Source organism: Populus trichocarpa, chromosome 9 (genome assembly GCF_000002775.5).
Source record: "Populus trichocarpa isolate Nisqually-1 chromosome 9, P.trichocarpa_v4.1, whole genome shotgun sequence".
NCBI classification, from domain to species: Eukaryota; Viridiplantae; Streptophyta; class Magnoliopsida; order Malpighiales; family Salicaceae; genus Populus; species Populus trichocarpa.
In genome coordinates, this window is record NC_037293.2 from 5,610,438 (window position 1) to 5,622,572 (window position 12,135).

The window sequence follows — 12,135 nt, forward strand, 5'->3', positions numbered from 1 at the left end:
GCACTACTCGCACTGCATTACATGTTGCATATGCCAAAAGCTTGATAAAATGATAGGATGATTATGGCCATCCAGTTGATGATGATGATGGTGGTGGTGGTGGTGGTGGGCATACCAGATGTAATATCATGGGTCACTCGATTTCTTTGAGTCAACTTGTGAACATGTTTTTTCCAGGTAAACCCCCTCCCCCTTTTTCAACACTGATTGAAGCTAAATTCTAAAGAGATGAGGTAAGAAGATGCCATCGATTTTTTCCTGGGAGTCATTATGGCTTTGAAAGAGACACCACCACCGTAGTGGCAAGCTGTGGAATTTATAACTCTCTTTTTTACAATTTTATTTTTTTAGTCAAAACTGTCTTTTCTCGTCCATGTGATTTTGTTTTTATTTTGACAATATCAAGTCTTTTTATTATTATTAATATATTTAATTAAATAAAAAACCAACGGTGACTAAAAAATATTCATAAAAATTCTAATGACTTGAATATAAATGAAAAAAATGCGTTTTTTTTCCAAAACAAACTCATTTTCCTTATTCATGCATTTTTATTTTATTTTGATGAAATGTTTTTTTTATTACAAGCATTATTTTTTAAATAAAAATTATTATCACTGTGAATTCAAATTTCAATAAAAAAATAAAATAAAACTAGGAGTCAGTGATTTTTAAGCACTTGTATTAATAAATATAAGAATAATAAATCTAAAAAATTATATGAAAAAAAACAAGAAATAAATATCTTATTGAATATTAATGAGAAAAGTTTTTTTAAAAATTTCTCATGTTAGATTAATTAATAATTATTCATGGAGTAATTATTAATATTATTAGAGAACAAATCTCGTAGTTCCAGCCACTTTAATTTTTGTTGTATGATTGAAGGGCCTTCCTGGGGCCCGCAGAAGACTGTGATTTGTGAGGTCATCGGATTGGAGTAAAACATGTGTGGTTCTACTGATAATTGGAATCTCCGTGTCGGCCACGTCTAAGAATCTACAAGGACAGGCGGCTTGCGCTTTCGATAATAATTATTCTAACGTGTTCATATTAAAATAAATAAATAAATAAAAAACTTAAAATCTGCATGGTGGGTTTTATACAGTATCGCTTATTTGAATGAGGCAGAAAGTAATAAAAAATATTTGACTTTTTTTGGAAATGGAGGTAGGTAGGGCATTCTTTGACCCCATGAATCTCCGTACCTGGGTTTATATATATAAAAAATAAAGGCAGGTAGAGCCTCCTTTGACCCCATGGATCTCCGTACCCGGGTTTATATATAAAAAATAACGTGCTAAATTTATAATTCTTTCAACACCCATCTACAATAATCTGTGTAGTTTTTGACTTTTTTCTCTTTGATTAAATTTATTTGATTAATATAAGATATTGTATTTTTCATATCTCATATACTATACTTAATGGAGATTGATCATGAGAAAGAAAGAAAAAAAAAATATCTACAATGGACATTCAGCTCCGCTAGAGAGGCTTTCATGGAGACGAAGGAGGAGGAGGAGGGCGTCTTCTTCTTTTTTGTAACAATGGTTGTAAATTGAGCTGGTTAATTAGGGTTACTCTAATTCTTATTTTATTTTATTTTATTTTAAATTGACCCGTCTATGTCAATATAATTTTAATATAATTTAATTTAAAACTTAGGTTAAGCAAATAGAATGAGTTTTTCAAATTTAAATCATTATATTAAATTTAATGGTAATATTAAAAAATTTATAGCAATTTAAATATTATTTCTTTACTTTTGCAAAAAAATTTGTTCCAAGCTGCTGCAGCAATATAGCAGGGCAATAAATAAAAAACGTGGGCCTGGGCCGCGGCCTCCCTTCATCAAATGGGAGGTTAATATTAGCTTTGTAGGATATAATGATTTATTTTCTACTACGATAATGGTTAATACTGAGTTTATTATTTATTTATTTACACGTGGAATAATACAAATATTAATTTTATAAAATCCTAGATAAAGCTCTTCTCAAATTAAATGTTTATTATGTATGATATTTAACAGGTTAAGCCATTATAAATTAGAATAAAAGCATAGAAAGATAACAATAAATTATTAACTCGTAGATAAAGTATTAAAAAAAATTATTTGTTTTGACGGTTTATCTGGCTTAAAACAAATGGGATTTGTTTTGATGGCGGCGGCGGCGGCACAATTTCAAAAAAAGCTCCATTCTATTGAGCCCATGTTTCTAGATTGTAAGCTTGCTTTTAGCTCTGAGTTTATGAGCCCTTGTTCTTATAGTCCAAGATTAGTTTCTCGAGACCCTCCTCCGAACCGGAATTTTTTTGTGGTTTTTTAATCGGTTAATTTGGTTTTTTTTTCAGTTAATTTTTTTCCGGTTTTCTCGGTTTAATCGGTTTATCGGTTTTTTTGCTCACCCCTACTTAGATGGTCGGATCTCAGGTTTTTCTGCCATTATTTTGTTGGAAATAATAAAGAATATTTCAAAATATTTATATTTTATATTGAGAAAACACAACTTATAAAATATATATTTAGCTTTTTATCTCACATTAAGAAATAAAATTTTTATCTAGTATTTATATAATGAATTTTAACATAAAATAATAACCAACAAAAAAAAATAGTGTGCTCGCGAGTATAAGGTTAAGCCGAGTAAGAAAAAAACTTTTGATTGTCTCCCTGTGCACAAGACAATGCTTGTACTTTATGAACCTTTTATCTTCGACAATAATTTGTTTTTGGCCCTTAAACTGAAATTAAATTTTTTAAATACTTGGAATTAATTTTTTAATAATTACAAAATCTTAATATTTTTTTTATTTTAAAACTTTGTTTAATAGTCGTAACTCTTTAATTTCCTAATAGTTTTTATTTTTAAAAAATTGTTTCAACAACTCTTTAATTCTCTAATTTATTTTCTATGTTACATGCTAGCAATTAATCTATATATACCATGCAATTTTACATTAAAAAAAGGTCGAAAATTATTGTATTTTTTATGTTTCGCAAAACTTACTAGTATTTTTTTTCATTTTTAGTCTAGCTGTTTCTATGTCTCTCATTCTAGAGGAGAAGACTGTTAAATCCTGAAGAATAATCTTGAGAAAATATCTTAAAGATAATATCTGTATACGTCTGAATTTTTTTTTCTTCATTGTATTTTCTTCCAACATATTGATGTCCCTACTGAACTATAGTTGCTGACCTCGTTTGGATATTTGTGAGGAAATCCTTGGATCAGAAAGAGGCGAAGATCCTAGTTTGGATATTTGTGAGGAAATATATCCTCGAATCAGACTCACAAGAGGCGATTCGCTGTGCAGTGAATGGGGACTTCTGTTACCATCCTCACACGCACGTATCAATCGGCGAGGCACTGTTTGGATCTTTTAAGAGAATTTCTCAATGAACTTGTAACTCAGTTGTGATGTTAATCTTACGATGAGCTTATGCTCTCAACCCTTGATCGGCGAGCTGATGACAGATCAGGTCCAGAGAAAATATAGATAATTAAGCACTTAAAAAATCACACAAATAGACTGAAAAAACTTTCATTCCACCTGAGTTTTACTGTAAATAGATTTGCCGAAAAGTCATACAGTAAATGATATGAAGATCAAGAGAGAGATCTTTATTGCAATTGGTTGGCAGATGGCAATGTGGAGGTTGGCAGCGCAGGCACCATGAAAGTGCTCTGCTGTATTATGATTATGATTGATGGGACGGGGAAGGGCAACTATGGGTGGAAATTAATTAATTGGGTAGGCAACGACAACGTTTCTTCGTAAGGAAACCTGCAAGATCCGAAACCTTAGATATTAGTGATTAAGATATCATAATGTAATATCATGTATGTATGTTTTTGTGGTTAAAAATATTTTATTTTGATTGAATTTAGATTATTTTAATATTTTAATGTCAAAAATAAATTTTAAATAATAATAAAAATATTTTTAACTAAAAACCACTTTATAAAATAACAGCGGCTTAACCCTAAATATGATTTAAATCAGCAGAGTTTCAATCATATATCTTTGTCAATGAACTATAGACTACAATACACACATGTTTTCTCAAAGAAAAATATGTAATATAGAAAATATGAATAAGGAAATTAATTTTTTAGCGTTTTCAAATTATTTTAATGTGCTGATGTCAAAAATAAAATTTAAAAATTAAATAAAAAATATTACTTTGATATATTTTTAAACAAAAAGCATTTTAAAACCCAACCATTATCACAATATCAAACATATTCTTGATATTTTTTGTTGCTTCTATTTTTCAAAAATATTCTTCGAACTGCTTTGTGTTTAATAAAAACTTAATTAATATTTTTTAATGATTTTATATATTAATAAAAAAATAAAAAATATTATTATAATATATTCTTAATTAAAAAACATTTTTAAAAATCAAATTACAACAAAATACCAAACCCAAGTTTAGATATTCAGCAGGCTTAACAACACTAATGGAGCTTGAAAATTTTAAAACTTTGTTTGTTTTTTTATTTTAAAAATATTTTTTTAAAAAGTATTTTTTATATTTAATTTTTAATTTTTTTTATTGTTTTGATGTGTTGATATAAAATTTTTTAATATATTTTTAAACTAAAAAAAATACTTTAACAAACAATTATTATTATATTCACCAGCAATATTATGGGCTAAATAGGAGGGTAATCCTCGAGCCGACAAGTGGTTCGTTGGCTATCCTTATAGACATGCTAATGTAGACATGCCTCGAGTGAGTCAAAAATCACTTTTAAAAGATAAAAACAAATGTCATTTTAACTTTTAAAATGGAGCGAACAATGCTTCACCGAAATTTTACAGCCTCCAGAGGGCACAGTCTTTACTGATATGCAATAAATATGCCTTCAATTCATACATGGTTGCCGTCCTCCTTTCGATAGTCTGAGCAATAATTTAATTTTGAACTTAGAACCCTCTTTTAGCTTGGGGAAAAAAAAATTATAGGGTAATTTCAAGAGATGTTATTTAACAGGTTAGATTTCTAGATTTACTTTTTAAAAATTATTAATTTGAATTTTATAAATCTTAAAATTATTAAAAATTTATATAATCATTAATTTTAAAATCCATGTGATTAGTTAAACTTACACTGAAGTGGATATTGATATTAATCTTAAAAAAAAACGTTTCTGGGGTGACTTTCAATTAATATTTGGATTAATTGCTCTATTTTGACTAAAGAAAATTAGCATTTTTATAGCACTTTATTCCATGGTGGACCAAGTCCTAAGTCCAAGTTGTAGATTGGAATTAATCCCAAGTCAACTTAACCTTTAATTTTTTTTAAAAAAAAAACTTAAAACATTATTGTTTTATATCAGTAAATCATTTCCTTCCTCTGTCCTTATATCTATTAAAATGAGTACATTCAATCCCTTGTCTCATATTCCCAGATATTTTCTACTGAGGCATGATGGTCAAACTTCTATCTCTGTTTTTCTCGAAATGTATGGGGAAGGGTTAGAGCTTAAAATATTAAGATTTTTTTTGCTCGAACCATCAAATTATTACTTGTAGAAGGAAAGGAGAGCTTGCAAGAGTTTGAAGCCAGCAGTGAACCGAAGACGAGGATGAAACCATCAAATATTAAGATTATTTATTGTACGAGAAAAAAGAGTCACCGAAGGATATAAATCAAGATATAAAAATATTTAATCACACACACACATGCATATGTTATGCACGAAAATAACTCTATATCGTTAGATTATAGAAAATAAAATTGCTGTGAATCTTTCACTTTCATTTCGGCATGAATGATTTATTCTGAAACAGACTAAAATTGTGTCGAACTTATAATCTTACAGAACAAATTAAAGGTGATTGATTATATTTTCCAAGTTGACCAGCTAGAACCATCATAAAAGAGACATGAGAAACCGTCACAGGACCACCGCGTATCTCATATATCTCAAGCTCACAGCTCCCACATTTACTTCCTCACCGACCAACTGCACAAATCTATCTGTTTTAGACACAAGCCATTAAACTCTCTCCTCTCTCTCTCTGTGTCTCTCTCTCTTCCCCATATTTGTTGAATGGTACTGGTCATAGCATTGATGGCTAGTTGTTTGGTGACTGTTATCCAATCAATGGCCTGCCATTAGCGCTTTAATATTACTCATCCAAGCCAACACTGGCATGTTACTGCGTTCCTTCTTTTTCTAGCTATTCACTAATTCTAGCTGATCAAGATTTGTCCGTGGCCACTATGGAGATAGAGGTGGCAAGTAATAGTTATGGTGGTACTGGTAATAACTTTTGTGATGGTGCTAGCAGTTGCGCGTATCAAGATAAGGTGGCGCCGGACTGTGGTGGGGAGAGGGGGGTGTATTTGGTGTGGGAGGATCTAACGGTGGTGTTACCGAATTTTGGAAATGGCCCGACAAAGAGGTTGCTTCAAGGACTTAGAGGGTATGCTGAACCAGGTAGGATCACGGCTATCATGGGTCCATCTGGGTCTGGAAAATCCACTCTTCTTGATTCACTAGCAGGTATGTTTTTTTTTTTTTTGGTTAGGTCTCTTGCTCACCTCTTTTTTCTTGGTAGAACTATTTGGCTGTATGTTTTGTGCTAATATATATTTAACTAACTTCCGGGACAAAATCCTATATATTATTTGTTTAATTACTATCTTGGAAGTTTGGTAAGCTAAAAGCCCTCTCTTAAGCTTAAAGTTTTGTTAAATTTATACTTTGGTTCCTTAAGTTTTGAAATTACATGGTTTAGTATAAAACTTCATTTTATTCATGGTTTGATCCTAGAGTTTAAGGGAAGAGAGTGATTCAATGGAAAATAACAAAGAAATGAGAAAGAGGTTGGCTGTTTCAATTTAGTTCACCAAAATAGCTAAATTTGTTCTAAAAGTATTAAGATGTTTTTGGCTTCCTGATCATTTGGAAAAGTAATTTGAGCTTGAGAGTTTTTTTTTTTTGTTTGATTTGTGTTTTTTAACCAATTTGTTTTTTATTTTTTTGTGTTAGATAATTAATTTCTTGAGGTTATGAAAATGTTTTTTTAAAATGTTTTTTTAGATGTTTTCCAGTTAAAATATATGAGAAATTGGATTTTGAGGTTAAAAAAACATAAAGCGTGAGTTTCCGGCCATCTCCGTGGTGGCCGGATTTTAGGCACACAAACAACTCGTCATTTTCTTATGTCTAAAAAAAAGAATTGACAACTTATTGTTTGCCCAATTTAAAAGAAAAAAAAATCAAGGCCCAGTTGAGCGATTCTCATTCGGCCGGGCCCATGCACTGAGCTTATTTTTAAAGGCGAATTGGGCTGCGCAACTGTTTTTTTACTGCCAAATGATATAACTTTCTTCAGAATTGAGTAATTTAGAATATAATATGTATATTGTTTTTAAAATTCTTAGATTAACTAAGAATGGTTCTCTTATGTTATTTTATTTCATTAAAACTTTTACTTCGTTCACATAAACTCATTTTTTTCAGCCATTATTATTTTATTTCATTAATTAAGCTATAATTTTTGTTTTAATAGGTTTATTTATTACAATGATTAATTTTTGTTATTATTCATCATGTACATCACCTGCGTTGTAGGTTTGATGAATTAACTTATATTAATTTGATATATTATTATCTCGATATTAAAACAATTAATCTTGAAATTTCGTTATGCTCTAGAGTCTAGCGTTAACCTTGAGTTGCATTCTTCTTTTTTTTTTTTTAATTTTTTTTTTTGTTTGATAATGCTGTTATTTTTATTTTAGCTGTAAGCCAATTGAAATGACGATGAATCTTGGAACGAAATTGGGACCTGATCAAAAAAGAAGAACAAATTCTTAGGACTAAAAACTATACAGAGTCAAATTTAGATGAGTTGCTTAGAACTGGATTAGTTACTACTTAACTGCTTTATTGCTATGTTGGCAGCAGCATTGGGTGAAACTCTGTCCTGATTTTTCCAACCTTTTGCTAATAGTATTCATCATCGATCTTGCCACAGGTAGGCTGTCAAGAAATGTGATAATGAGTGGAACGGTTCTCTTCAATGGGAAGAAGAGGAGGCCAGACGCTGGTGTTGTGAGTATTTTCTGCAAATATGCAATAATTAAAGTCCAACTGGATCTGCAAGTTTTATGAGGGAATTCTTATGTTTCAAGTATATATAATGAAATTCAAAACCTGAAAGAAAGCTCTCTTCCGAATGGGAAGCCTTGCTGCAAAAGGAATATGCATATAACAGCAATTTCTTATGCCATATAACTAGCTATAACCAGTGTGATTTAGCTTAATTGAACTTGTTTAGTGATGTACTTTCCTGTGTCAAATTCCAGGCTTATGTGACACAAGAGGATGTGTTATTAGGAACTCTTACAGTCAGAGAAACGATCACTTACTCTGCAAATTTAAGGCTTCCAAATACAATGACCAAAGGGGAGATTGATGATGTCGTAGAAGCAACAATAATGGAAATGGGTCTCCAAGAATGTTCTGATCGGGTGGTCGGAAACTGGCATTTGAGAGGCATAAGTGGTGGTGAAAAGAAGAGATTAAGCATTGCACTAGAAATCCTGACAAGGCCACGTCTCTTGTTTCTTGATGAACCTACAAGTGGTCTTGATAGTGCCTCAGCTTTCTTTGTAATTCAAACACTTAGAAATATAGCTCGCGATGGAAGGACGGTTATATCCTCCATTCACCAGCCAAGTAGTGAAGTTTTTGCGCTCTTTGATGATCTTTTCTTACTCTCCAGTGGTGAAACTGTATATTTTGGGGATGCAAAGATGGCTGTTGAGGTATGAGAAGATTAGAGAAAAGAAACTTACATGCATGATCTTAGAAATACTAAATTAAGCTCATGTTGATTTATTGCAATCTGAATTTTAGTGTCAATCTTCGCAGTTCTTTGCTGAAGCTGGATTTCCATGTCCAAGAAGGAAGAATCCTTCTGATCATTTCCTACGCTGCATAAATTCAGACTTTGATGCCATAACAGCTACACTGAAAGGATCTCAAAGAATTCGTGTATTTATCTCTTCTAACTGAACTTTCTTAGGCGGTATTTTGAGTAGCGCTTCTTTATTACATCACATCACATCACATGTTATAGTAGTGTTGAAGATGCCTGTCAATGTCATTTGAGTAAAAAAAACAAATTTCAGTACACAAGTGTTGAAAATCTTTAGCAAGCTATTTCAGGTTCAAAGATGAACCCTATACTTTCCTCGTAAAAAAAAAGAAAAAAAAATGAAGAGGGAAACAGCACTATTCTGCCTCTGTCCAAACACGAACATGCTCCGATGGATGCCTTCATTCACCTTTTTTGTTTCTTTCAGTCGTGCTATCATGACGACTAATGTGACTGTTCTGTATCTGTCGTATCTATAGGATGTCCCAAAATCAGCAGACCCTTTGATTAATTTGGCAACAGCAGAGATCAAAGCAAGACTTGTTGAGAAATATAGGCGCTCGAATATTGCACAAAAGGTCAAAGCAAGGGTTAAGGATATATCAGCTATTGTAAGCAACTGAAATCTCAGATTTTGCATAACCAATCCTTTTTTCCTGTCATTTAATGCTGTTAATCTGCAATCTCCAACATCATTACATGATATAACTATTCTGTTCTCTGCTATTATTCGGCGCCTATTACTAACACCAAAACTTGTTCTGTGACGTGCACTCCATTTTTCTATCGAAAGCTGTAAGAAACATTATTCTCCGCTTGAAGTTTTTGGTTATCTGATCTGATAAATAACTTTAATGGACAAGCTAAAAGAAACAATCACTGAGCGCCTGTTCATAACAAGTTTGATGAGAAACCATTTGGAAGTAACATGCTAAATGCTGCTGCCTGTTAAACATTTCTTGAAGAAGCTCATTTATTGCAGGAAGGACTAGAAGTTGATATTCGAAGTGGAAGTGATGCAAGCTGGTGGAAACAACTTTCGACACTGACCCGAAGATCATTTGTGAACATGTCCAGAGATGTGGGGTATTACTGGGCAAGGATAGTGATCTACATAGTTGTTTCCATCTGTGTTGGTACAATCTATTATGATGTTGGATATGGCTACACTGCAATCTTAGCCAGAGTAGCTTGTGGTGGATTTATAACAGGCTTCATGACTTTTATGTCTATCGGAGGCTTCCCTTCTTTCATTGAAGAAATGAAGGTAATGATCTTGTTTATGTAGGAAAGAAAAAATATTGCAGAAGAATTAAGAAGTTTGTGCCTGTGAAGATATGATGGCACAGCAGAGTTGTTCTTGGTTTTGTGGTCTTGACTCGTTCTTTGATACTTGACAGGTCTTTTATCGAGAAAAGCTCAATGGCTATTATGGGGTTACAGTGTTTATCCTGTCCAATTACTTATCCTCTTTCCCATTCTTGGTTTCGATCGCGCTCCTCTCCGGGACCATATGTTTTTACTTGGTGAAATTTCGATCGGGATTTAATCATTATGTATTCTTCTGTCTCAATATCTTCGGCTCCATTTCTGTAATAGAGAGCCTGATGATGGTTATCGCTTCACTGGTCCCTAATTTCTTGATGGGACTTATTACAGGGGCCGGAATCATTGTAAGATTAAAATGCTTCAGATCTTCGTTAAGCTTAATTGTTTCTATGTTCACCATCTGATTTATCCGACCACATGCCTCATTTGGTTACTCATGCAGGGAATCATGATGATGACCTCTGGTTTCTTCAGATTGCTGCCTGATCTTCCAAAACCATTCTGGCGCTACCCAGTTTCGTATATCAATTATGGAGCCTGGGGAATTCAGGTAATTCTAACATAAGTTCTGTTCATATCTAGTGGAAATGACTGTGGAGAGGTGTTAGAAGAGAAACGTATTCATGCTTAACGGAATTTCGATAATTCAAGTTTGTTGAACCTCAAGACGAGAATTTATTTCTAATGTGTTTTTCAGAACTAGAAATATTCTCAATACCTGCTTGATGTTTCCTCTTAGGTGCAACAAGAAGCATGTCAACATCTTATCCTAAATGAGATGCCACAAATCTTAGCAGCAAGATTGAAATAAAAGGATCGATGGCATGCTTACATTGTGTATCTTTAATCCATTTCTTTTTGAACTGCAAATACAGGGTGCCTACAAGAATGATTTCCTCGGACTCGAGTTTGATCCTCTAATACCTGGTGATCCAAAAATCCCTGGAGAATTTGTTATCACGCGTATGTTTGGCATTCCCCTGGATTATTCGAAGTGGTGGGATTTATCTGCTATTTATCTTATTCTCGTATGCTATCGGATTCTTTTCTTCATCGTTCTCAAGCTCAAGGAGAGAGCTGTGCCATTCGTTGAGGATCTTTACTCTAAGAGAACCTTGCACATACTTGAGAAGAGGCCTTCCTTTAGGAAGGCACCATCTTTTTCTTCAAGGAGACATCAACCTCTTCATTCACTGTCTTCCCAGGAGGGCCTTAGCTCTCCTCTCAACTAGAAGCACCAATAATATATTGAGCTGCTACAATTATCCAAGTTACAATACTATTTCTGAGGCTTAATTTTATTGTAATGTTAAAGTTCTTGCATATACAGAAACAGATGACGATAGATAGTAGTCCTGTTGAAGGTAAGCAATCATACAGGACTGACTTATTATTTCTGATGGATTTAATAAAAACATACATGGGAAATCATCCAGCTTGTATGTAATATTTATTGTTTTAATTATGCAAATTTCTTCTCTAGACTTGCCGAATAATCTTTTAAAAAAATATATATATTAGAGATTGTGATTTGCAGGCAATTCAGGATTGGAGAAATAAGAATATTGAAATACAAAAGAAAATTATCTTATTTGTACATGCAATTCAGAATTAGATTTTATAATTTATTTAGTTTGTTTTTTATAAAGTTAATTCAGTTTTATAACTTGATCACGTGTTTTACAAATTAACCCAAGTAGATTTATGTTGTTTTATTATGTCATATATTTTTAGATTGAGTTTTTTTTTTTATCTTTCAATCTTCAATAATGGATTTATTGAGAATTGAGCTTCATAAATTTGTTTTGATTTGCTTTTTATGAGGTCATTATAGTCTCATAACCTTGATCGCAGGTTTGGTAATTAATCCGGATTGGTTCAGGTCAATTT

The 12,135-nt window shown here is 32.2% G+C and overlaps 1 protein-coding gene across 1 annotated transcript; it reads left to right on the forward strand.

Annotated features, from left to right (window-relative positions):
• The first annotated feature begins 5,931 nt into the window (after positions 1–5,931).
• Positions 5,932–11,727, forward strand: LOC7482333 (ABC transporter G family member 15). Its single transcript, XM_024608182.2, has 9 exons — positions 5,932–6,530; positions 8,011–8,087; positions 8,342–8,803; positions 8,910–9,032; positions 9,396–9,527; positions 9,899–10,183; positions 10,317–10,589; positions 10,688–10,795; positions 11,121–11,727. The coding sequence occupies exons 1-9, from the start codon at positions 6,248–6,250 to the stop codon at positions 11,475–11,477; spliced, it is 2,100 nt and encodes a 699-aa protein (XP_024463950.1). The 5' UTR covers positions 5,932–6,247; the 3' UTR covers positions 11,478–11,727.
• The last annotated feature ends 408 nt before the right edge of the window (positions 11,728–12,135 follow it).

What these genes read in the sequence shown, in the direction of transcription:
- LOC7482333 (XM_024608182.2), top strand. Translation starts at nt 6,248, where the DNA reads ATGGAGATAGAGGTGGCAAGTAATAGTTATGGTGGTACTGGTAATAAC. An exon ending in AAGGATCTCAAAGAATTCGT is followed by an intron (nt 9,033 to 9,395) that starts GTATTTATCTCT and finishes TCGTATCTATAG; the next exon opens with GATGTCCCAAAATCAGCAGA. An exon ending in TTACAGGGGCCGGAATCATT is followed by an intron (nt 10,590 to 10,687) that starts GTAAGATTAAAA and finishes TTACTCATGCAG; the next exon opens with GGAATCATGATGATGACCTC.